Source organism: Gigantopelta aegis, chromosome 14 (assembly GCF_016097555.1).
Source record: "Gigantopelta aegis isolate Gae_Host chromosome 14, Gae_host_genome, whole genome shotgun sequence".
NCBI classification, from domain to species: Eukaryota; Metazoa; Mollusca; class Gastropoda; order Neomphalida; family Peltospiridae; genus Gigantopelta; species Gigantopelta aegis.
The window spans coordinates 32,930,216-32,954,494 of NC_054712.1; the positions used below are offsets into that span (position 1 = coordinate 32,930,216).

At 34.7% G+C, this 24,279-nt stretch overlaps 2 protein-coding genes across 5 annotated transcripts in view; one reads left to right on the plus strand and one right to left on the minus strand.

The window, feature by feature from the left end:
* Positions 1 to 17,229, minus strand: part of LOC121388040 (nibrin-like) — a 29,467-nt gene extending 12,238 nt beyond the window's left edge. For both annotated transcript variants that reach the window (XM_041519240.1, XM_041519239.1), the window contains exons 1-12: positions 17,093 to 17,229; positions 13,113 to 13,246; positions 11,292 to 11,434; positions 10,243 to 10,402; positions 9,061 to 9,164; positions 8,727 to 8,844; positions 7,809 to 8,002; positions 7,114 to 7,205; positions 5,797 to 5,899; positions 4,435 to 4,483; positions 2,266 to 2,339; positions 759 to 1,846 (exon numbers count right to left, since the gene is read on the minus strand). In XM_041519240.1, coding sequence (XP_041375174.1) covers positions 759 to 1,846; positions 2,266 to 2,339; positions 4,435 to 4,483; positions 5,797 to 5,899; positions 7,114 to 7,205; positions 7,809 to 8,002; positions 8,727 to 8,844; positions 9,061 to 9,164; positions 10,243 to 10,402; positions 11,292 to 11,434; positions 13,113 to 13,246; positions 17,093 to 17,123 — 2,290 coding nt within the window. In that variant the 5' untranslated portion in view covers positions 17,124 to 17,229. The remainder of the gene's footprint in view (positions 1 to 758; positions 1,847 to 2,265; positions 2,340 to 4,434; positions 4,484 to 5,796; positions 5,900 to 7,113; positions 7,206 to 7,808; positions 8,003 to 8,726; positions 8,845 to 9,060; positions 9,165 to 10,242; positions 10,403 to 11,291; positions 11,435 to 13,112; positions 13,247 to 17,092) is intronic.
* A 251-nt stretch (positions 17,230 to 17,480) lies between these two features.
* LOC121388790 (probable leucine--tRNA ligase, mitochondrial) overlaps positions 17,481 to 24,279 on the plus strand; it is a 39,535-nt gene continuing 32,736 nt past the window's right edge. The window contains exons 1-7 of one of the 3 annotated variants that reach the window (XM_041520287.1): positions 17,481 to 17,562; positions 19,932 to 20,078; positions 20,980 to 21,081; positions 22,590 to 22,724; positions 23,245 to 23,336; positions 23,961 to 24,021; positions 24,122 to 24,211. In XM_041520287.1, coding sequence (XP_041376221.1) covers positions 17,536 to 17,562; positions 19,932 to 20,078; positions 20,980 to 21,081; positions 22,590 to 22,724; positions 23,245 to 23,336; positions 23,961 to 24,021; positions 24,122 to 24,211 — 654 coding nt within the window. In that variant the 5' untranslated portion in view covers positions 17,481 to 17,535. Of the gene's footprint in view, positions 17,732 to 19,931; positions 20,079 to 20,979; positions 21,082 to 22,589; positions 22,725 to 23,244; positions 23,337 to 23,960; positions 24,022 to 24,121; positions 24,212 to 24,279 lie in introns of all 3 variants that reach the window. The other 2 variants (XM_041520290.1, XM_041520289.1) reach the window with 2 other exon arrangements.

The window sequence follows — 24,279 nt, forward strand, 5'->3', positions numbered from 1 at the left end:
TGCCTGTCATGGATACAACCAGGCACCTCTGACTTACCCCAGTGACTTCCACCCATGACAGTGAATGTTAACCAGTAACAACAGATATTTTATATGCACTTTTCCATAGACAGAACAGCACATACCACAATTTTTAATATATACATGTATCAGTTGTGGTTCACTGTTTGGGTAAGCATACATGCTTACCAGAAAGTTTTGATTTTGTTTAATGACACCACTAGATCACACTGATTAATTAATCATCAGCTATTGGATGGCAAACATTTGGTAATTCTGACAGTTTAAGTTTTGTTTTACGACATCACGAGAGCACATTAATTTACTAATCATGGGCTATTGGATGTCAAACATTTGGAAACCTGGTACGTTTTTCCATTAGTAGCAAGGAATCTTTTATGTATGCACCATCCCACAGACAGGAGAGAACATACCACAGCCTTTAATATACCAGTTGTGGTGCACTGGCTGGAACGAGGAATAGCCCAATGGGCCCACCGACGGGGATCGATCCCAGATCGACCGTGCATTAAGCTAACGCTTTAACACTGGGCTACGTCCCGCCCCTTAGATTACAACAGAGGCATGTTCAGGAGGGCGAGAGAGTGACTGCTCTTAGACCGGTTTGTCATCTAGCATTAAAACCAAAGTGATGTGATAGAACATGATGGTACCAGTCAAATTGTTCTCAAGCACCCGCCCTCCTAAACATGCCACTGAATGTATGAGAAACTTATGCATGGAAATACACACTGTACCTGTGTGTTTCTCCTCCTTTTCTCGTTTGACTGTCACAGAACTCATTTCTGAGTCTTCCACACACACTGTACGCCTCTTTTTGTTGTCTTCCTTTCCTTGGATAAATGTCTTATCATCATCATCATCATCATCAAAAGGATCAGCACGGCCACGTTTTCTTGATGGTTTAGACTTCGGGGCTATAGCATCATCATCACTGTCATCAAAAAGGCCACGTTTTCTTGATGGTTTAGCAACAGCACCAGACTTCGGGGCTATAGCATCATCATCACTGTCATCAAAAAGGCCACGTTTTCTTGATGGTTTAGCAACAGCACCAGACTTCGGGGCTATAGCATCATCATCACTGTCATCAAAAAGGCCACGTTTTCTTGATGACTTACCACTAGCAGCAGATGATTTTGACACTGGTGGAGCATTGTCATCATCACTGCTGTCAAAGAGACCCTCACTTCCAGATCTTCTTGACGATTTAGCCGCTGAAGCGGCAGACTTGGATGATTTAGGAACATGGACATCGTCGTCATCACTAGCATCAAACAGACCCAAACTTTCATGTTTTCTTGATTTAGCTGAAGCAGTTGATCTAGTGGATGTCATGCCATCACCTTTTTCATCAACAGGGTATAAATTTACCTTTCCTTTACTAGACTTAAAGACAGAAGCATCGGCACTCGAAGGGTCTTTTTCAGTAATAACACTAGCACTTGATTTTCTCACTGATTCAGTATTTCTCACAGAGGTTTCGGTAATGTCGCCTATTGCTTTACAAGGTGAAGGTGACCGTGGTGACCTCTGACATCTTCTCAAATCAGCACTGCTCGTAGGTTTAGGAGATGGTGATTTTGAAGATCGTAAACTTTTCCGTAATCCTGCCTTAGGTTCCGGGGATGGCGATCTTGAAGATCGTAAACTTTTTCGTAATCCTGCCTTTGGTTCAGGGGATGGTAATTTTGATGAATGTAGATTTTTCCGTAAATCTGTACTCTTAGATGATTTCTGTGGTGTTTCTTTTTCCTGTTTGATTGTTTGATCTTCAGATGACCTATGCTCTTCTGATTCTTCACACACTGAAGAACTCATCCCTCTATGAACCAAGAATAAATAGCTCTAGTGACTTTTAAAAATATGTAATCACAGCTTTTTCGTAAATATTTATTACATTTAGCCTCAAATACATATACTCTAACCCCACTTCATCTAAAGTTAGAAAACACATTTGCTAAAAAATTAGGAGTAAAGTGTCAAGTTTGCCCCAAATAGCAGTACTCATCTAATGTACCCTTTCATGTAGCAATTATTGGAATGTGGAAAAACTTGAGGAACAACTAAGTGACTCATCCTACCACCGACTGCATCTTAGACAAGCCTTCTACCAATGAGGAATGCACCCTGTCTGCCCATCCCTTCCTCATATATATCTAGGATGAATACTAGCACAGCATTTGTTCTTCCATACCAATACACAGTATTTTAAAACATTAGTTTCAGATAAAAAAGCCAAACCTTTTATTTCCAGTAGACGCAACTCTGTCTTGAACAACAGGTTCAATTTTAATTTCGAACACACTCCGTGAGTTCTACAAATACACAAATGGCAGGATTGCAATTAATTCCATATATTTAAATAATATATCATGAACAAAATATTTTTATATTAAAGTTTGAATTTAAAAAAAAAAAAAAAAAAAAGAGTTCAAATTACTTAATTTAATGCTTAACAATTCACTTTTCTATTTAACATACACATTCAAACATCGTTATCTCTTCAATCAAGAGACTGGTGCAATGGCTCAAGATAAACATAATAACAATTAGTAAAAATTATGCCATTTCTTGACATCAAAATACCGCAGGCTGATCAGGCCCTAATCTTGCTGGTTTAATGAGCATTTTATTTTCGCCGAAAGTTAGGTCAAGTCGCCAAGTTAGTAGCAGTAGTGAAAAGTCAAAGTCGCCGTAATATTCAGGACCTAGTCCGATTTCAAAAACGAAATCACACAACAGACATCAAGACCCTGATTTGTTTATTGTCAGAGATCACTTGGCACCTTGTCGCCGTATGTCAGACTGTTTTTACTTTGGCGCCAGATTGTATCCTTGAGTAAACGTGAACCAGCATATTAACAGGAAATGGTTTATATGCACACGCACTGTAGTGTTTTATCTTGATCAATTTGTTATCAAAATCAACCAACAAATGTTAATACTCATGCCAGTTTCTGTTGTGAAGAGATTAAATGCATGTCGTAGTTAATGTTGACATTCTTCAGATACATCAGTCACCTGTAAACCAGGCTATTATTTTTCAAAGTGACGCGTGTCGCACTGTGTGCTGTGACCAGTCAAGCGTTGTTAATCCTCGGCCATATTCATTTCAGTAATGCCAAAAAATAGTAATTAATACTTTAATTTAAACATAACAACACAGTATGAACTACTTAATAATATCACATTTTTAATAAAACATACAACTGTTTTTCTTTAAATTTTATTACTGGAAGTAGTATTTTATATGGAAATATTAGGATTAGAACAGAGTGCCAAATTCGGAATTTTCCCGATTGAACGCGTAAACTGGCGAAACATTATGAAATGTACCGATAAATGTTCACTTTGTCTATTTTTATCAAACTTGTCCCCTTTCTTCTGGGAAGGGAGAAGTCACTTCTCCTACTTTTTCAATTCTAGATCAGGGCCTGCATGATAACGATATTTGAATATACATATTCATGTAACAGGTACATGTATTTGTTTTCAGATCTAAGATAATAAAGAAAACAGGGATCAAAAGAGATGCATTCTTTATTCTAACCAAAGTAAAATGACCGTAAACAACAATAAACAATTTAGTATTTTCGAACACAAATCAACTTGTTATCTTTTTTCTTTCCATTAGAATATCAAGCGTACTGTTATTTGTACATTTTTCTACAACACACAGATGGGAAATTCTGAACTGTTTTAAAACTGAGACATCTTGGGCTAATGGTCTGCCCAAGACATGCTGGGTTGATGTCAGTTCTGACATTTTAGGCTGCTACAACTTCTATCAAAAGGGTTTCAAATCATGGATAGCAGGGCTAGATCTGAGTGAGCAAAATATTTCGCCAAATTATCTCCAAAAATACCAAAACCAAATACCAAATTGGCGAATTTGGCAAGTGGAAGAGCTAGCCCTGGATAGTCAGCAAAAAATATTCAGCACTCGACCAACGAAGCCAAATGAGAAATTCTCATTACTGCCAAGAGCAACATTTTATACTAGCATCATTATACACACAAATATATATAGAGAGGATTCGTCACAATTTGTTTTTACTATAGAAAATATCAGCCGAGTCTGTTAATATGGTATTTGTCAAGGCTCTGCCGAGACAAATACCGATTAACTATTCGAGGTTGGTATTTTACAAATTAAAAAACACGAGTAGCGAATTCTATTTATGCTACACATGTATAACACTTCTAAAATAACATTTAATTCAATATTTAGTAAATCAAAGTTCTGAATTGTTTATCCTATAACACTTCTAAAATAACATTTAATTACATATTTAGTAAATCAAAGTTCTGAAGTCACCTCACTGGTAACACAACTCATTGCAAAATGATTCACATAGTGGTTTACTGATCCTGCTGTCTTTTAAAAAACATTATTGATACACATCCTACCTGTCTACCGACACTTGTTTTTCTGTCACCACATTCATTCCTTTTAGTCCTATGCAAAAAAATAAAAAATAAGTAAATTATTGTTTGCTTTATATACATGTAGCATTGCTTGTCTTCATTCTAATCAGATTAAGAAATACATTTTTTCTTTAAAGACATTTCAGTTAATTTTAAACTATTCTATGACCCATCACACCTCCAGCAACCTCTACCATTGAGCTACATCCCGTCCTACGTTTAATTAGCACCTATAAAAATACATTTTTAAAACAGTATTGCATCGTGATTCACTATGCAAATTCTAAAATGCTAAATAGTAGCCACTAATCAACTGTCAACTATTGTTAATTATGATTTTGACAACAAAAGTTTCCCTGCCACATAAGACTCTTTTTAAAAGTGTTTTGTTTAATGACACCACTAGAGCACATTATTTATTAATCATCGGCTATTGGATGTCAAACATTTGATTAGTCTTAGAGAGTAAAGCCGCTACATTTTTCTTCTTAAAACAAGGCAAGATGTGCTTCTGTCAGGCACCTCCCTGCAAGTAGTTTTGCCCAGCTTATCGTTCTTTGGCAGTGATCCATATTAGTCTAGCCTCTACCTCCAGCTTGGGGGACCCTATCAGAAGCTGAAGCTCACACAGGGAAATATCATGAACTGGACCAGGGGTGGGGGAAGAGCAGTGCCCTCAAAAGTACCCGGTCTCCGGCAGCAAATCGCCACCTGAAACAGCTTTTGCCGCCGCCTACTTTTCGTTGATGGTAAAAAAAAAAGTGCTTTCTCTTCTTTAATAAAGTCTCCTACAAAAGGGATCCAAACAAGGTGCCAAAATAGTTGTTTATTTGTCTTGAAACGCGATTAGAGGCCATGAGAATGCATCTCAGAGGTTCGATTTTTCAAATGTTTCTAGGGGAGGGCCCCTAGAACCCCCGCTATCATCACTGTTGTAGCCTGCTATTTCTTAAACTATTGAGGGCGCTGGAACAGGGTTGAAAATTTTAACCTAGCAGACCTTTTTGTCAACATTTTTTCTTGGCAACTATATGAATAGCCAAATATTGCACTGTAATTGTTTTATCATTAGTGGATGGGTTCGTTCGAACCTTTCAAATAGCTATCCCACCCCACCCCACCAACCTTCTTTCCCACTGGTATAGCTATCCGGGGCACTTAGACATACAATCTACCTCACCATGTCACAGAAGGACCATGAGATATGTGGGTGTGGGTAATTTTTGGCATGCTTCCATCAGACAACTGTTAAAGCATGCCTGTCATGGGCACAACCTCTGACTTTGCCAGGGTTCTATCCATGAGAGGGAGGAGACAGTTGTGAGCTGAGTTAAAGATACTTACTGCTGGGATATTTCTGTATTTTCAACAAGCACGTCAGGAAGCTGAGATGGAACGGCAACTCTTTCAGATAATGACTGAGAAGGTAGGGGCATCAAATGCTGAGCTGAAAGTTTATTATGTAAAATATACTCACCAAAATTTATCAAGGACACGCAGATATTTTCAGCATTTTTCTTTACGAATTTAAAGGGACAGACCCCAGTTTTCAAACATTAAGGCATGAATTTCATTATTAGAGTCGTTTATGATCACTGAAATCAAACATTACTGATATTTTATTATTTAGATCATCCATTTTCATACAACCAAAAGGTTTTTGGTCATCCTGGTGTTTCTGGTAACACAAAATGCATTTTTCATATTTTTTTAAAATGCATGTGCATCTGAGAAATAACGGTTATGGAGTCGCGTTTTAGTCCATTTTTAATGGTATTTCAACATCACAGTCTTGTTTCACTCTGTTGTATCCAAATTTGCTACAGGTTTGTACATTAACTAAACTTGATGTTAATTTTTATGCGTTGAAACTAGGGTCTAGGTGAAAAATATGCCTTAGTGATTAAGAACTAGGATCTGTCCCTATAATAATTTAAACAACAATTTAGAGTGAACAAAATAACAAATATCCTTATGAACCAATGTGTAACAAATCCTAGCTGAATGAATGAAAAAAGATGTTTGTGTGTATCATGGTTCAATTTTGCTGAAACAATGTTTAGAAGTCAAATGTGATAAAAAGTTGCTAAAATATTTTGATACTAGCAAAGAATTATTATAAGTTTACTGGCCCTAATTAATTTTGTTGAGTTAATAAATAAATTAGGATGGATATAACTTGTTTGGCACATATTTCAACAACAACATACTGTTTTACTCAGAGATTTTTTTTTTAAAAATGAAATGAATTAATATTTAAGGCCAGCTTAACATGAATAAAAACATTGGCTACAAATGAAAATGGCAGTGAAGTCAAAGGTACCCCTTCTAACCGACAACACAATTAATGATTAATATACCACTGGTATTTTAAGACAATAATACCCTCACTGGCGTAGAAAGGTGCCAAAATGTGTGTGTGTGTGTGTGTGGCATATATATATATATATATATATATATATATATATATATATATATATATATATATAATATATATATATATATATATATATATGTATAATATATATATATATATATGTATATATATATATATATATGTAAATACATGTATAAATATATAAAAACCACCGCGGATGCCAAAAACTGGGGGCACATACCATACCTCCCTCCCCCCAATCCCCACTTCCTACGCCAGTTTACCTGTGTCAATGTCTGGGTTACAGTGACGTTCTGTAGAACTGTACAACACAGCGTAACCAATCTCCGAGTCCTGTATCAGTTGTTTCTGTTTCCTGTGGAAAAATCAAGTTTAATGTAAATCAAGACCCAATAAAATCAAGACACTGCTGAATAAAAAATAAAAGTTTCGGGTTTTCTTGAATATCGTGACACCACAGCAATAAAAACACTGAATATAGCGTTACAAACAAGAATTCCATGGCATTAAACATCATGTCTACCATAAACCATAAACGTTTTCAGTGCACTGTGATGAACATCCATAGGTGCAACTATAAACCAAGTTTCAGCTCGGTGTGATGAACATCCATAGGTGCAACTATAAACCAAGTTTCAGCTCAGTGTGATGAACATCCATAGGTACAACTATAAACCAAGTTTCAGCTCAGTGTGATGAACATCCATAGGTGCAACTATCAACCAAGTTTCACTGACCTAGGACTTACAGTTTGTGAAAAACTTAATTAAATGCAAAACTTTAAGGCAAACAGTGATGCTGCCATCTATAAAAAATAATACCAATATTTGTAAAAAGAGACGAAAAATATTATCTTTCCCCGGGAATATAGCAAAATCTTTCCTCACAACTCCCTAAGGGTAATAAATATTTATCACAGTATTGAAAAGGAACACAGAGAAGTAGAGAAAGTAATTACTTTTTGAGGTAATTCTGAACGTGGTGAAACCATCTCTTTCCGTTTTCAGAAAGCAGCTGCTGTTCATCCGGACCACAATTCATCACAACCGTCCCATCTTCTGTCAACACCTCATCACTGTTGTCATCTGTACCTTCCTCCATCAAAATTGGAACACCACCCGCTAGTTCTATAGCCAAACTCATCTTCTTGAACTAGCAAAATAAATAAAACACCTTTATATTCCATATATCATACTCCAGTTAACACATTTACAAAATCCAATTACTGTACCTTGTACAATACTGAACATTTTAGTAGTGTATTGATTTCCAAAACTAGTCAAAACAAGCCACACATATATAGTGAATAGATATGTTGCTTTAAATTAACTCTTAGACTATAAAATACATTATCAGAATCCAGTCAGCACAACTGTTATTTGTAAGACAGTTTTTCTGTATTATTCTAGCTGTATCTCTACCCCATATAAATTTCTATTCATGCCGAAGTATTTGGTATAGGTTTTGTATTTACTGTGATGTTATTTGGTGCAAGTTGATCCTAAATTTATCATTAATGCTTTTATTGTTGATATCAATAACTTAAAACAAAATATCTAAAACCATATATCAGTTTTAAAACCTGTATGCACTCTGGTTCTCTCTCAAAAGTAAAAACTACCTATATACAAGAACAGTTAAAAAACATTCTGTTCCCACTTACCAGGGCTAGCTCTGGCACTTGCCAAATTTGCCATTGTGAATTTCAAAAACAACTGGCGAATTTTATTTTAATTTGGTGAAATAATTTCATGAAATAAATGATATTTTGTTAGAAAGTAACTGGGTTTCTGCCATTTTCGAAGTTTAGAAGTTTAATTTGGCAAAATTTTCTGCTAACCCAGAGATAGTCTTGCACTTAGCCAATGAAAACTACCTGTCTCTGACTTAGAAAAATAAACTTCATCCCACGAAAGAGTGTTGTACGTCTTGCATCAGGTCCAAATGACACATTGTCAGGGTTCACCTGCGACTCAGCTATCGGAGGCAAATACCTGGAAATGGGGAAACCTTTATATAAAATGATAAACAGAATATAAAAATGTTTAATGACATGTCAGAAAGAAAAAATGTATGATAAACCAAATATAATGCCATTTTCACGGCTTAAAACTAGGTTTTGTGACTTTAATCACTCTATACATGTGTACATAAAATGGATATATTTTCGACTTTAATAACTCAATACTTAAAATGGTTATATCACATACTCCTGTGTATCTGGCTCAGAACCTTCGCCTTTCAAGAAGCTGACAAAATCTTCCAGGTACTTTGGCATTACCACGGCCTTCAGCGATACCATAGCACAAATCACCTGTCAACAAAATGGTCAATTATAGATTTCATTATAAAAGTAAATAGAATATAGAGTGCAAAATTACAGTTTAGAGAGAGATTATGTATCAAATGTAAACCTTTCATGATTACATTAAAAAAAACCCACAATAACATGGAAATATATTTCTTAATGCAGGGAACAATATTTCAAAATCTTACGTAAATGGAAGTTGGTTCACGTGATTTTTAAATCTAGATAAACGATTCTTTGTAAACAGTGATTTCTAACACACTTTAATTAAAAGTTTGTTTTGTTTAATGACACCACTAGAGCACACTGAAGGAAGGAAATGTTTTACTTAACGACGTACTTAACACATTTTATTTATGGTTATATGACGTCGGATAGAGCACATTGATTTGTTAATCATTGGCTATTGGATGTCAACTTTACAAACATTCTACAAAGCAACCTTACGGTAGTCGTTAGTGCCACTTAAATAATAAAGTGGTTACCAACTTTTCAGAACATCTTGGATGTATTCACTGATATTGGACATACATGAAGTAACTTTGTCAGTTTATTTGCCAAGTGATAATTGCCGAATGCATAAGACAAGAGAGTTATCTCCCATATTTTTCATGTGAAGGTTGTATAGCCTTGACTGCATTTCATCGAACTCAGTTTCATAAAAGGTATTTAGTATATTATATTATATTAGAACCATTTTCACAAAAAACGTTAGTATCCTTCTTAGAAAATCATCATATAACTGTCATTTGACATCTACGTTAGTGACTTACAACTGCCCAGTACCAATTGTAAAATTTTACCATAATTTATGATGATAGTAAGCTATGCTGCATCGTGGAATGGGCTGGCAATTGTAGAAACCATTGAAGGTCACAATGGTAGGTATTTACAGTGATAGTAGTGCTAAGATCGCTTCGTGAAACTGGGTCCAGATATATAGTGCATTTCCTTCAAAATAATTTAAAAGTGTCCAATTTAAATTAAATTTTATTGGCCAAATGCTGAATGTTGCAGCTACCTTGTCTAAAATTAAGGAATTGGCTAATTTTGTTATGGGCAGGTTGGAGGTTTGTTTTTTCACCTTGATGGTAACGCTAATGTGGTTCATAACCAGGAGAGAACAGTCTTTTCTCCACTCGTTAACAACATGTCCACCAAGCGTACGCACAATTGCTTTGACGGTTTTCTTCGACACATTCTCCAAACAGGAAGTCGTAACAATGTATGGCTCATTTACCAAACTGAAAAGAAAAATACAAATAGGCTACAAATTGTTATATTAGACTAATAAAATGGTTTTATATTAGTGGAGATAAATCAATTTTATATCTAACTAATAAAAAGTATTTAAATGACGTACATTAGATTCTGTTCTTGAAACTTCTTTTTATTTTTTTTATTATTGAGCAAACAAAACACATACGGCATGATTAGCCAATTTAAGCAACATCTAAGATAAGAGATTTTGCACTGTTAAGATATTTAAAGGCAATGTTGCCAAAAATATTAAAATGATCAACAATGATTTTTCAGAACTTTCCAATCCTTTTTTTTTTTTTTTTTTTTTAAAGAAATTCTACAACTTTCCAGGCTTTTCATAACCCTGTATGAACCAGGCTTTCTGCCAGAAAATAATTTGAGGGTACATAATAAAAATAATTGCACCCATTAGGTTATGGGTTTGAAATTAAACACTTCTTTTTTTTAAACTTATTTCCGTGCTTATATCCAATTTAGGTTGAAGCACGCTGTCCTGAGCACACACCTCAGCTATCTGGGCTGTTTGTCCAGGACAGTGGGTTAGTTGTCAATTGTTAGTGAGAGAGAAGAGGCTGTAATCCCCTTACACCTACCCACAGAGTCGTTAAAACTTGCTCTGGGTGAAGCCAGTACCGGGCTGCGAACACTGTACTTACCAGCCTTATGTCCTATGGCTCAATCACAACACCACACTTCGACAAATTATAAACAGCAGTTGTCTTACTATAATCTTTCTAAAAATTATTCAAATGTTTCCATTAATTTTCAAGATTTAACCCTCTGGCAGAAACCCTGTGAACCATAATACACATCTATAGATACATGTGTACTGTTAAAAGGTGCACCTAAGATGACAGACTTAAGACTTACAAAAAAGTGGATTTTGGAGATCCAAAATAGATCTCGTCTCCATCCTTGAGAGTTGTCTCCCCTCTCAATTGCTCTTTGTTGACCCAAGTCCCAAATTTAGAAACATCTTTCAACGTGACCAGTGAAAACTTGTGAGGATGACTCTGAAAATAAAAATACATAAAAGACCTTTCAGAATGAACATGGTTATGTAACACCCTACTGCATATATACAGTACATGACAAGGTGCAACTGGCGTTGGTGGTGTTGTTAAGCCATCGAACTTAAGGCTAGTAGGTACTCGGTTTGCCTCCCGGTACCGGCTCCCCACCGAAAGCTTGATTAAAGACTGAATGAATGGATAGGTGTAAGACCACTTCTTTCTCACTAACCCACTGTCCTGGACAGACAGTCCAGATAGGTGAGGTGTGTGTCCAGGACAGCGTGCTTCGATATATGCACAAAAATAAGGTTAAATGAATTAAATGTTTTTATTTAACAATGCACTCAACACATTTTTATTTTATGGTTATGTGGCATCAGACATGTGGTTAAGGGCCACACAGATAAACCCATTGTTGCCACTTCATTGGCTACTATTTACTATTGGCAACAAGGGATCTTTTATATGCACCATCCCACAGACAGGATAGTACATACCACGGCCTTTGTTACACCAGTTGTGGAGCACTGGCTGGAACAAGAAATAGCCAATGGGCCCACTGACAGGAACTGATCCTAGATCGATTGCGCATCAGGTGAGTGCTGTACCACTGAGCTAGTACTTCCCCCGCAAGTTAAATGAATGAACAAGCAACATAAAAAGAGTAGATGGGTTTTTAAGGTGTGTAATTACTGTTGTTGGAAATTGGTTTTCTGTTTTATTTATATATCATTATTATATATTCATGATAAATTAAAATGTAAAACAAACTTATCAATCTAAAATAACCTCACTTTTTAAAAAAAATAATATGTAACCTATAATTTTAAAATGAAGCAAGCACAGCAAAGTAGGAACATTAGCAGAACAAATACCCTACTTACTAAAAAATGTTTTATAAAAAATGTATTTGAAAAAGAAATTTAAAAAACAAAAAAGTAGTGAATTTTGCACTAAACAAATATGACCGGCCTCGGTGGCGTCGTGATTAGGCCACTGGTCTACAGGCTGGTAGGTACTGGGTTCGCATCCCAGTTGAGGCATGGGATTTTAATCCAGATACCGACTCCAAACCCTGAGTGAGTGCTCCGTAAGGCTCAATGGGTAGGTGTAAACCACTTGCACCGACCAGTGACCCATAACTGGTTCAACAAAGGCCATGGTTTGTGCTATCCTGCCTGTGGGAAGCACAAATAAAAGATCCCTTGCTGCCTGTTGTAAAAGAGTAGCCTATGTGGCGACAGCGGGTTTCCTCTAATACAGTGTCAGAATGACCATATGTTTGACGTCCAATAGCCGATAAGATAAAATATCAATGTGCTCCACTGGCGTTGTTAAATAAAACAAACTTTACTTTTAAACAAATATGTTTTATACTATAAAAAAAACCTCTGCTAAATTAGTGAATCCAAAACTGCAAATGTTTATACAAAGTGGCTACAACATTTAGTCTTTGCTTAATAAAATATTCCTTAAATAAACCACATTTTAATAATTTTCCAGAAAATTTATACTCAACATACATGAAAATTGGCCAAAGTTAAAATTTGTTTTAATGTGAGCCCTGAGAAATAATTTTTAAAAAACGCTTGCACACAAAAGTGGAGATGTTTGCAGTAACAAACATCATTTTAGCTGGCTCCTGTGTGCAGATGAAAAAAGTGAATAATACACCCACCACACATGTTTCTGGGTGTTCCAGCCGAATGACAGCGTGTTTCCGACTCACTGCCGCGTCACCAACCACCAGAATCTTACAGTCTCGTCTTCCCACCACATTCTCAACATCAGCCAGCAGAACGTACTTCTGTTCTGAAAACAGAGCAAGACAGTTTGAAAATTTGTCAGTAATCAGCTGGAAAATGAGTGAACATATGACAGCACAAAAAAGAAAACATACATAAACTGTGAATCAGGGTTGAAAATTAGCAGTCACTTTGGCGACCTTTATTCATCATTGGCTACGGGTGACTAAAATTTTTACAAAGGTAGTCCGTTGGGCGACTATCGATTTTAGAGTCTGGCGAGTATGATGCCAGTTAAAAAAGAACTGCACTGAAACTGAACCGAATGTGACAAAACACACTACAAACCTGGCAGCAGAAGACAGAACATGTTAATTGTTAAATATTTTAACAGCGCCAAAATAATGAATAAAAATTAAAATTAATATAAAAACATATTCAGTTTTAAACCTATACCATCTCAAATAACATTTTATTGGGGGGAAAAGTGCAGTGTAAATTAAAACAAATATTCTTCACAAATTACCATCAAACTGCATAGCTACAGATAGGTTAACTCTTTTTTTTCTGATACAGGTTTTAAGGCAATTGATGGAACATCTTAGGTAATTTGAACGACAAAACCGTAATATATGATCAGAATCGTATCTCTGCACAAAGCAGAGTCGAATGGGTATATGGCAAAATAGTACATGATTCCATGGATCTCCATCTAATGCCTTGTCCAGGGTATAAAATTTGAATTTTTCAGACAACCAATATGTTGTTCATGTGGTTTTAGTGTTTACACGAATTTTCTTCAGTAGTTCAGATACAAATGAAAAGGTTAATGGGCAACAATATTCTAACTAGAATCTAAGATGATCGATATTCATAGCTTTTCTCCTATCATAAATACGAAAATATACTTTTTTGTGTGCTAGGACCCATCCCTGAAGCAACTTATGTTTTAGCCATTCTTAGCAAAACATTTTTAAAAACATTATACTGTAAATCATAACATATTAGCAATCTTAAACTTTAGCGAAATCAAAATAAGTGACATATTAGCAACAGAATTTTAGTGAGGTCGTAATATTGCTTAAGTTGTAAGATCAGTTGAAATAATGTTTTTGATGAATCTTGAAGTCAAGCAGCATATAAACAACTTAAATTTAGTAGAACATTGTAGCATTGTGCATGCTTAACTAACTATTGTTGTTTGCGATCCTTATGGTTTAATCAGTAGCATGTACCATTATTGTGCCTTAAGTTAATCGCAGACAAAACAATCAGCGTTTTTAAGAACAGTCCGTATGACATCTCTTTACATTTAGCGTCAATATCAGTGTTTTGTATGGCCTCGCTAAATTCGCTAACATTTTATGCTCGCTAACATTTTCTGATTCACAGTAATTAAATTTCTGTTACATGCATTACAATTTAACGTCATCCAAACTGGTTCAGCCATAGCAACACGTTTATTTTTTTCTCGATTAACGTAAAAATAATGTAAGGGAACGCCAAATCTGATGACGTCACTTTAAATTAACATTTTGTCTTATTGAGCATAATTTTTTAGAACCAAAAAATAATTCAAAATAAAACATGAATTTTTAGTGTTATTATTTGAATGTTTCATATTTAATTATAGAGCCTACAGGGTATGTGTGAACGGCTTTGCCAATTCACACTGTTACGATTCCACAACAGCCCAAACTGTTTGGCGACACTTCCAATCATTCTCCGCATGTAAAAGAACAGCTAGACACCGATGACGAATATTGGTTATAGAGAGCTGAAACTATTTGGAGTTTAGGTAATTGTTCGTATTTCACATCAGGATGTTAGGCATTATGTTCCATACGATTTACAGTACATATATTGACGAAAATTAAAAATATGAACGAAGTAACGTGAGGTTTACCTTTTGAATTCCCATATTTTTACATTTAACATCCATTTATACCATTTAGTAAACCACTATTATTTCTATTAGCTTTGTTTAAGAAAATTCAATCTTTAAACTGCAATTATAATGGCAATGTTTGGTATAGTAAGTGAAGTAATAACTAAAGATTATACTAAAATAAAAAAAGAAGTAATTTGTCTACAAAAGCTCAGAAAAAAGTAATTGAAAGTCGAAATTTTATCGATAACTAATAAACATTGAATAAACATTACATGATTTAGGTTTCAAAATTTTAAAAACTTTTTTCATATTTTTTATGGACCCAAACAATGACATTTATTTTAGTTCATCTACATGTAAAGCCGGAAACATCATAAAATATACTGGTAACATGGTAAAATCGGGTGAACTTATACCACTAGTCTAATGGTGATGTCCATTCTATCGATAGCGGAAATGTGACCAAACATTTTGAGCCATTGTGGAATCATAACTGATTCATTTAGCAGATGATCCACCTGTCCCATAAGTTCATAAAACACCTGTCCCTGCGAATGAGAGATATTGTTTCAACTGTCCCCTAGAAGTTGAAGACGAATATTAGAGCTGGGCGGTATACCGTATATACCGTTCGGTATCGGTATTATGTCAATACCGATTTACCGTACCGAGCAAATTTCAAAATATCGAAATTTCGGTATTAAAAAATATTTCCCGGAAAGCACTAATACTACATCTGACGAACGTAAACTGGGTTGGTATAAATCAGACGAGAGCCTTGTGTATGAATTTCATTGTATTTAGATGAAATTAGCGGGTGAGCCATAACACAGGCATGCATTTAAAGCCGAATATACCGAAAATACTGCTCGATATCGGTATCGTGTTCATACCGAATACCGTACCGATACCGAGGTAAATCACCCCCAAAATACCGATATCGATACCGAACCTCAAATTTCAATACCGCCCAGCTCTAACGAATATCATTTCATTATCAAGTGCCCTATATATAAATTATAATGATTTTAGAAATGATTTACATCATAAAATAATAAAACAAGAATCACATTTTTCTTTTCCGACTAATAATGAAAAATTCTTATTTCTTACATGTATGCAACAATATTCCCGAATTATGTCCTATCATTTGCAATTTTGTAAAGAGATGCTTTAATTTGCGTGAAAGCATATGAGATGGAAGTAATTTCAAGTTGCTTGCATCTCATGTCTGTATAAATTAATGGAGAATGTACTAGAGTGTGTGGATTCGTGAAAAATAATTCACGAACCCCATAGGGGCAAATTGATGTTTTTTTCATGGCTCTACACTTGTGACAATCTTTGCTTTAATACCTAAATATATTATTATCACTAGTATCAGGTGTATATGGCTTAACTTACAGAGACCTCTACAGCATAACAGTGTGTTTAAAAATGTGGGAAATACAGATAGCAACCGAATTCCAAAAGGCGTACGAGTCCGGTGTTTAGAACGTCGCCATGCATGTCTGCCAGCATAATTGTCTGTTGGAAATTGGCTGCTAGAATCTGCTATGTGAAAAAACCCCACAGTTGGGACTTTTTTCCTTTAATTCAAAGTGAAGATTGTTTCAAAGTAAGTATTTCTTGGTCTCCATGAGCTCAAAATAGATCACAATACACGATTAGTGTGTGAAAACATTTTGGTAGTCATTATTTTGACCGCAATTCATTCCGAGCAAAATTCCTGGGAACCGTTCAGAAGTGCTAATGGCTTAATGGCTAGGCAGGATAAACCTCGCTGTTGTGCTTGCACACGAGGTTAATCTTGATGAACTAGAGTTCGGGAAACTTAGGGTTAGTGACAGTGCCAAAGGAAAGTCCTTCCATTTCTTTTGTCACAATATATTTTCGTCGGTTAATTTTGTTTAAAAAAAAAAAAAATAATAATAATAAAATAAAAAAATAAAAAAAAAATTAAAAGCGACAACAAATTTAAAGTGGAACACTCAAATGAGAATACTAGTAGTACTACGGCACCTGGGTTTGTTGCATTTATGAGGTACCACATATCTGTAGAAAAGATAATGTTCTGTGGTGATGTATTACACGCTAGTTAATATACAATTTTAACATAATCGTGTGACAGTGTACACACATCTCTCTCTCTCTTCCCAGTGTCGGCGAAGTTGGCGCGAAGATATATAAAATATGTAATTTTGTAATGCGGAACTTCGGTAATGTAAATAATTCAAAATGTACCATTTAACCATTGTATTGAAAACATTTATCAATTATCCATAGCTTAATACGTGAAAATTATCAATAAAATTAAGTTATATCTGAATATTTTAATTACTTGTGCTTCTAATTTCGTTTTCCATCTACCACACAATTCAATTTCTGTATTAACTCAATTTCCAATATGTCTGCGCCCATGAAGTTCACGTAATTTAAACAAAGTTAATTTTATTTGAAACAAAATGCTTGTGACATTTCTGTGCATTAAAGTATATACACATTTGATGCTAATAAAATATATTTCTGTTTACTAAATTTGAAATTAAACAACGTTTTATACTAACTTCACTAAGAATATTATTATGACGTCGAGTGCCCTGTTTTCGGTCGGTAACCTGTTTCCGTTGGATGCGTCGATTGCGTTCATGCATATATTAAGTAACGTTTGAAGAATTTTGACGAAGTCGACTTTGCGTGGTCATAGTAGACAAACATCTGTCACACTGATTGACATTTTTGCAAAATGGGTTTAAAAATAAAAATTAATAAACAGAATAATTCAATATTTAGTTGAAGGTTAACTCATAAAATGATAAATGGTTCATTTGTAGCTGAGTCACCTCCAGCCCTCCGTTTATTGATATATCATATGATTATCAGATATGTATCATCGACGTCCCTAACTGCATTATGCTTTTAACTCTGTTCATTTTATCTTCTCATGCACGGTTCATTTTATCTTCTCATGCACGGTTCATGCAATAAATATCTGATTTGTTGTCGTCTGCTTATTGTTCATTTGTGAGATTTTTCTTCACAGTTCTAGAACATTTTCATTAATAATAAAGTTCAGACAAGTAAGTATCTAAATACAAAACTTTACAAAATCCTAAAACCATTAATTTTGCTAAGTAATTTTTTTTATTCCTTGAAATTACCGATATCAGGTTCACATGACTCGTAGAAATTAGACTTAAAATGGAGGAAGATGAATTAACATTTGATGCATGTCACATGTGATATCAACAAGGCCAAATCATTTAATTTTTATGATTATTAAGCCCCCTTTTGTTAGAATTTGTTTTCTATTATTTTATTCGATCTGCAAAAGGTATGTTACATGTTTGTGCCTCTACTGTAGTCAGTAGTATTCATAACAAGTGTAAGTAATTGTGGGTGTATAAATTGTGTTAAATAAGAATCAATTCATTAAAAAAAAAAGATATTTTACAAACTATTCACTGGCTATGCGCTATCAGTATTAAATTGACATCAAGTGTTAGCGATGGGTGTTGGTAAAACGCGGACTGGAATTCTTAACAATGCACAGTTGACAAACACTTTGCTTAATTTTCTGGTATTTGTTCATGTAGTGGCCTTAAAAATGGAAAATGAAGAACCACACATGTGCGGTACGATATGTTTTGCAAACGCATGCACCTGAACACAGTTAGAAAAATTGCACGCTTTCCTGTTTACCGGAGGGTGCCTCACTTTTGTTTACTAGAATGGATTTGTTTTTCATCCACATTGTTGATTATTTTAAGTAAACTGATTACAATCTATTTTGTTTCACGTATCGTATCTGAAAAATGTAGAATAGTATTTCCGTAAATATTGTATTTGTGTTTTTGTCGTTAGGTGAACGCAGTTTGGGACGTTGATGGTATATCAATAAGGGGAGGGCAGGAAGTGTCTCGAGCTAGGTCAGTTGATGTACATAATCTAAATCTACTTTACTAAATACTTTGTGTCCTTAATAACCGATAACAAGTGTTATGCTTTCAACTCCGTGGTCTAGTGGATAAGCTGCTAGACAATCAAGCTGACGACAGTGGTTCAAATCCCGTTAAAGCTGGCTCACACATTCATTTATCGTTCTCATTTATCACCCTCTGCCTATCATTCTCATTATCTTAATATATAAAAAAACTTTCCAATTTCTCCCACGATTTCAATCTGTTTCGACCCTTTCTGTCAAATTCCTCCGACTCTGTCTTCTGACCTGTCCACACCATCGCCTACCTGTCTCAACTTTCTCCACGGGTGCAGTCTCTGTGTATATCCCTGCACACACCTGGCATCCTCGTCCTCTGCCGCTAATAAAGCTGGTCTGACCCACGGCACTAACTAACGACCGCCGGTAGTAGGGGTGCATAGTAGGTGGTTACAAGTGCCTCTTAACAATGCCAGAAGTAACTACTGAACACTCCCCGAAGTGGTCAGACTAAGCCCACAACTAAAAGCTGATGGGGAACAGGTGTTTGGCACAGATAGCCACAAGAGACAACCACCTGTCGCGGTTGGAGAGACAAGGATTGGGATGTGGAGGTGGACAGCGAAAGAAGTTGAAAGATAGGAGGAGTTGCCAGATTGGGAAGAAATGAGATGGAATTCAAAGGAGAGAAAGGAAAGGGGGCACTGGGATAAAAAAAAGAAAAAAAGTGTTATGCTTTCAGCTAAGTATCATAAAGTGTTTTACAAAAAACCCTGCTAAATGCTGTGATGGCCCATGTCAAACTGTTTTGGTTTATTACACATGCACGCACGCGTGCACACACACACACACACATACCATTAATTCATATTTTCCTTTTGGTATATTGAAAGAAACCAACATTTTATCATTTTTTTCCAGACCATGACAAGTAGACTTCGACCAGAAATGTTCATTTTGGGAAAGGGAAGAATGAGCTGGAGTATGTGGCAGTATTTGAGGAGTAGTGTTGGTGGAACCACGAGCAGGCAGGCAGTACGCATGCTATTTAGCAAGACTGGAAAATGGGTTTGTTTTAATGAATTTTGTAGTTCATTTTAGAACTGAAAATCTTATGTTTTGGACTGTTGAAATGTCAAATTTTTGTAAACACCAGGATGTTTTACAGGTTGCAGAGCTCACGCTATCCATTGCCAAATTAGTGAACTGCTAATTTTTATACAACGTGGCTACAAGTTACAACAATAGTTTTTGACAAATCAATAAATGTGTTCTTGTGTGTTGTTAACTAAAACTTCTTTTCCTTTCCAAATGCAAATTTAAAGTTTGGTGAGTCCTAACGTTTGATTGACTTGACATGAAATGCATCTTAAACTTTATAGTCTTAAAATTTATAGAAGTTATAACTTAAAGGGACATTCCTGAGTTTGCTGCAATGTTTAACATGTTATTGACTAACAGAGACTTTTTATTGATTGTAATTTCATATAAAATATATTTTTCTGTTTAAAATATTAGTGGCTGTATATTAAATGTGTTTCTGATTGTTCTAATATTTGTACTGGGTTAAATTTCATTTTATTTCCTACAATTTTTTTTTTGTACGTACAAAATTATTTGAAGACAAAATCCAGTTTGAGCTTCTTACAAATATTAAGACGACCAGAAACAAATTGAATATACAGACACTGGTATTCTAAACAAGAATATATATTTAATATGCAAGTTTAATCGTAAAAATATTTTATTAGTCGGAAATATCTTACAATGCAGCAAACTCAGGAACATCCCTTTAAAGGTAAAAGTAAAGATATGTATGGTTGAAGTTTTTAACTGCAACTGTTTTTACTTCTGATAATAAGAATTCATAATGCCATCACAGTTTCAGTTTTGATAACAAATTGTCATTGATACCTTTATGTTTTAGTGTGTGGAATCTCTGAACAGTTTTATTGGTTATGTTTTGTAGGATCCAAAATACACTCCATCTGTGATGCAGGAAGTAGAAGGTTACTGGAAACCGATTATAAAAGAACAAAATTTGGAAAGAACAAAGATTCAAGCAGAAAAAGTATAAATTTTATAATAAAAAATGCAGTCTCCCCTGTCGATCCTGTTATATTATTCACCAACACAAATTCTGTAGTATTAGAAAAACTCACGATCTCACCTCGCCTTCCTGTAACATTATTTACTAATGTAAAACACAAAGGCAACACAGTTTTAATAAACTCACAATCTCCCCTCCCCTTCCTGTAACATTATTTACTGATGTAGAACACAAAGACAACACAGTTTTAATAAACTCACAATCTCACCTCGACCTTCCTGTAACATTATTTACTGATGTAGAACACAAAGACAACACAGTTTTAATAAACTCACAATCTCACCTCGACCTTCCTGTAACATTATTTACTGATGTACAACACAAAGACAACACAGTTTTAATAAACTCACAATCTCACCTCGACCTTCCTGTAACATTATTTACTGATGTACAACACAAAGACAACACAGTTTTAATAAACTCACAATCTCACCTCGCCTTCCTGTAACATTATTTACTGATGTAGAACACAAAGACAACACAGTTTTAATAAACTCACAATCTCACCTCGACCTTCCTGTAACATTATTTACTGATGTACAACACAGAGACAACACAGTTTTAATAAACTCACAATCTCACCTGTCCACCATATAACATTATTTACCAATGCAAAACACAACCTTGTTTTAAAATAAAAACATGATAAAAACAGTTCTACAATTAAAAACAAAATCACAATCTTCCCTGCTTTTTCTGTCTATTATTTGCTAATACAAAATACAAAGACAGGTACAGTTTTAATAAACTCACAATCTAAACCTGTCCATCATAGAACATTATTTACCAATGCAAAACACAACTATGTTTTAATATAAGAATATGTGCTTTCAAAATTATAAAAATACTGTTTGCAGGGCTTCTAGATTATGGTAGCCCCACTCCCATGGCTAGTGATATTCAATGTTGGGCTAGTAAATAACTACTATTGGCATGTTCAGATGTTGCAGTTAAGTCTATTTAGTAAATATGAATATCCTGACCCCACCCCAACCCCCTAATGTTGGTGTTTTTGAGCTCTATCTCCCTCTTTAGGTGACGTATCTGATTATTACTATTATTTAGTAAAATTGTATCAATTAAAGTAAAGTAGGGCTAGTGAATTTTTAATAGTGGCAAGTAAATTTTTTAAATCACTGATCGCATGGCTAGTGGATTTTATAAAAATTCTAGAAGCCCTGGTTTGTCCCAGTTAATTGCATGTGTGTCATTCAAGAAAATTAATATGAACAATCCGTTCTAAATAGGTGAATAATAAAAATATACTCACAGTTGCATCTTTATATATACGGATCATAGATATGACATTGAGTGAGATGTTACTTAATCATGGTGTATTCAGAATGTTCAAATCTATAGGCTTTGAAAATATATATATATAATTTTTTTTAATATATATATTTGTCTCATTGGTAAATAATTTGTCAGTTTCAATAAAAATGGATATATATTTTTAATGTCTTTTTCAGAAAACTGATGAAAAGCCAAAATATTATGTCCTGTCCATGTTCCCCTACCCAAGTGGCAAGCTACACATGGGGCATGTCCGAGTCTACGCTATCAGTGACACGATGGCCAGGTTTCACAGAATGATGGGAAAGGAGGTAAATAAACAGCATGTTTGATTGAAGAGATATTTGGTTATTTCCCATTCCAACCAGAGTTCTAAAACAAGTATACATCAGTGTCATACGCAGACCTCATTGTTTAAGGGGAGCTAACACTGGTTCCCCAGAACTTCTCTTAGACTAATTCAACGACTGATTTTTTAACTCCACTTACCATTTGAATGTTTTTTAATAGTACAAAACGATTAAATATAAATACTTAATATACCGGTACATGGGAAATACACTAATATCTTAATTAAATAGACCCCCATCATCTATGTTAAGGAAGCAATTAATCACTGCCCTCAGAATTGTGTAATGATCTCTGAAACTTGTATAACAAATTGCAACGTGATACATTTTGCTTTGTTGTGGTATTTCTATACATTATTCCAACCAAGGTTTTCCTAATTCAGTTAATTCTAAACAGTAGTTCTTATGACATGTAAAATCTGCTTAATTGTGAAATGACTGTCGGTGTATGATATATAATCTTGAGGTTTTTTGATTCCAGGTCCTTCACCCAATGGGATGGGATGCTTTTGGACTTCCTGCAGAGAATGCTGCCATTGAGCGAGGTATAAGGCCAGAAGTTTGGACAAAAAGGTGCAGTAAGGGTCCACTTTTAATATTGTTTAAGTTACAAGGTTCATACATGGTGAAATTCTTGGAAAATTATTGAATCTGTAAATGACATTTTCCAAGCCTGGAAGGTCATGAGATTTTGATTTGGGTCTTTGAAATTAATTTTTCCACGTTTTAAAATAAAAACAAACAAACATTGATATATTATAAAAATTATCAAAGAAAAATCCTTCAAAGTCCTTTTTGAAAAAGGAAATGGATGTGCTTAAAGGTGATGAAAAGTTGTAGAATTTGGTAGCTTACAAAAGTGTAGCAATCCTGAACAATCAGATTTATTATTCAGACTCCTGTATATGTTTAGAGGTGGAACCAGGTTTTATTTGTAACATAATATGGGATTATTTTAATCATTTTATAGCTCAGTTCAACACACTAAAGTTATATACAAATATATATCTTTTTATTAAATGAAGATACTTTTCATAAAGGCATAATAAATATTAATATTAATAATGTTTTACAAATTTGGAATTTTATTTCTTTATCCCTTTATATATTCTTTTGGTATGTACATGTAATAAAATTTGAAGGCAGAACAAATATAGTTTAATGGTCTTAAATGTTTTTTTTTTTTTTTCTTTTCAGTAACATTGCAAACATGAAGAAACAGCTTGATGATCTGGGATGCAGCTTTGATTGGGACAGAGTAAGTATATTTTGCTTTTCGCTTTAATTTTTAATTTTATTACACCACCATTAATGCTCCAGCAAACTAGTTGACATTTTTGTTTTTTTTGTGTTTTTAGGAAGTTACAACGTGTGACCCAAGCTATTACAAATGGACACAGTATTTATTTCTGGAGATGTACAAGGCTGGACTGGTCTACCAAAAGGAGGTAACTGAATATCTTATTAACTTTAATTTTAACAAGTTCAGGGCTTCTAGAATTTTTATAAAATCCAC